The 2,425-nt window shown below is 30.8% G+C and overlaps 1 protein-coding gene across 1 annotated transcript in view; it reads left to right on the top strand.

The window, feature by feature from the left end:
- LOC106468831 (synaptotagmin-10-like) overlaps positions 1-1,767 on the top strand; it is a 48,411-nt gene extending 46,644 nt beyond the window's left edge. Inside the window, exon 9 of the mRNA XM_013929274.2 lies at positions 788-1,767. Within this exon, the coding sequence (XP_013784728.2) occupies positions 788-791 (4 nt within the window). The 3' untranslated portion in view covers positions 792-1,767. The remainder of the gene's footprint in view (positions 1-787) is intronic.
- The last annotated feature ends 658 nt before the right edge of the window (positions 1,768-2,425 follow it).

Here is a 2,425-nt window from a genome sequence, read left to right as displayed (position 1 = left end):
CCGGGTTTCGATACCCGTGGTGAGCAGAGCACAGATAGCCAATTGTGTAGCTTTGTGCTTAATTACAAACAAACAAACCTCTCTCTGAACTAGATGGCGATGCCGTTCTATATTACGGCTTTAAAGTTTTGATACAATTCTTGAATATTATAAAGTTCCCAGCTAGACAGCTGAATTTGTTTTTCTTAAATTTAATGTTTTATCAACAGTCGTATTTTTACATGTTAATATTCATATTTTATTATCATAAGCTTTCATGATCCTTTGCCACGTACATGTGTTTTGTCATAAAACAAAGATGTTTAGTAAATCAAATTAAATATAACTATGTCTTAAATCATTTTTTCAAGCATATTTCAAATGATTAGAAAACAAATTCGTGCTGTATCAATGGTTTCTGGCCAGGCTTTTTTTAACAACCTACTTTCCTATTGTTTGTTTTTGTTTTTTTTTTCTTTAAACAAAAAATAACAAAATGACAACATCAAACTTTCCCTTAGGCCTACAATTGATTATTCATTTCACCTAATTCATTAGTTTTACAACAAAATTAATCTTATGTAGAGCCAAGAATTTGTTGCTAAACCACGAATAGCATTCTTTCGTACTCAGAGCGCGATCAATTAGCCTAATCACCAGAAAATGTCCCTAATTATTGCTTGAAAAAGCACTATTCATCAAAGCCTGAATCAAGATTTAATCAGGATTCGTAACTCCAGCAATTCTAAGGGAAAATATTTTCTGTTTTAAGACTCTTGATAGATAGTCTTTTCCGTCAAATTAATAGATGACAACTCATCGAACGCAACAGAAGACGAGGATGTGGTCGTGGAATATGACAATAGAGAACACGTACATTCACCGACTGTGAGACGGTATACGTGTCCACTCACTTTTTGTAGAGTGGAATGCAAGGGAAACGTATTTACTACGGGCAAGATCTCTTGAACACGCTTCGCGGAATCTGATTTGGAGCTACTTTTCGTAGCTCATGTTAACCCACCGACCATGGGGTGTGGGTGTGTGAGGTAATTCTAGACCTTTCCTGAACACTGGTAATATGTGCTTTAAATAAATATGTTCTTGAAATATGTTGCAATATCTTTCTTGCTGAATGGGCTTTCTTTTATATTGTAATAATAAATGAGATCTTGGTATTTTGTAGTGTTCGAAAGTAAATAAAAATCTTTTGAAATATGTACGGTGTTTAAAGAAATACGCTAGCTGTTTTACGTTATATCAAACAACAATTGTTTATGTGTTTAAATGCAGAACAAATTTTCTTTTTAGAAGTATTTATGGCTTTGTGTGTGTGTATGTGTGCGTGTGTGTAAGATGTAATAACTTTTACCAAACTGTTTCAAAGCATAGCATATCTTGGAAGTGTTTCAATTTGTAACACAACAAATATTGTGCGATATTTGATTTTTGATGCATATTGTACGATGTTTTATATATATATACATATATGTATGTTAAATGATTTTAAAAGATATTTCCTATCATCGTTACATGGCACTAAAGTTTGAATGTGTTACAATATCCAGTATAGCCATGTGTAATAAGTGTTGAAGTGATACAAAACTTTAACATCAACCGTGTTCGGCAGATACAAAAGAATATATTGACGTTTTCAGAAGTACGTGTGTATTGAGTAAATTTTTCAGGATAACATTTTTAAGAAAATAAGAACTAAATCAGTCTTTTGTATAATCGTCTGTGTGAACTTTAACGTTGTGCATAAGAATCAATTGATGATAATAAGAAAATAAAGAATATATAACAAAACTTATAGAAAGTGGTTTATTTGATTTTACCAACACGATTAACTCAATCAAGTTACTGTGTGTTTCCAAAACATGAAGAAGGGTTAAAATCTATATTGCCTTATTTCGTCACAGAGAGCTAACAGTCGTTGATATAATATCTACAAATAACGTCTAACGTTTTCCAAAACACACTGAAAAATGTCGTACTTTTTTGTATCAATATTTGTTTTTAAACAAAAACACATTAAGTTACTGAACAAATAAGGGAGATTTTTACGTAAATATCTAAGTAATCTATTTAAATATATATGTATGTCAGATTACTGCAGTGGAAACATAAATAATTCACTAAGCCTCTTTTTTTTTATCTTTGGAACATTTTAATGGACGACAGACAAGATAAATATAACCAATGAATAGCGGAATACTAAAATAAGTAACTAACTCTATTCTCATGTCTTGATTTAGCTAGCAAAAAAAATGAAATTTATTATCACATAAAGTAAAACTAAAAACCGTTTATAGGAAGGAAAAACTAATAAAATAAACCAATCAAGAAATATTTATGTAACAATAATGCTTGGCGATGGCTTGAATGGGTAATAAAGAAAAACTTCAATATAAGTTTAACATAACAGCAAATGTACAACGTTTCG

This window comes from Limulus polyphemus, unplaced genomic scaffold (assembly GCF_000517525.1).
Source record: "Limulus polyphemus unplaced genomic scaffold, Limulus_polyphemus-2.1.2 Scaffold3181, whole genome shotgun sequence".
In the NCBI taxonomy this organism is placed as follows: domain Eukaryota; kingdom Metazoa; phylum Arthropoda; class Merostomata; order Xiphosura; family Limulidae; genus Limulus; species Limulus polyphemus.
This window is presented reverse-complemented; position numbering and strand designations above follow the sequence as displayed.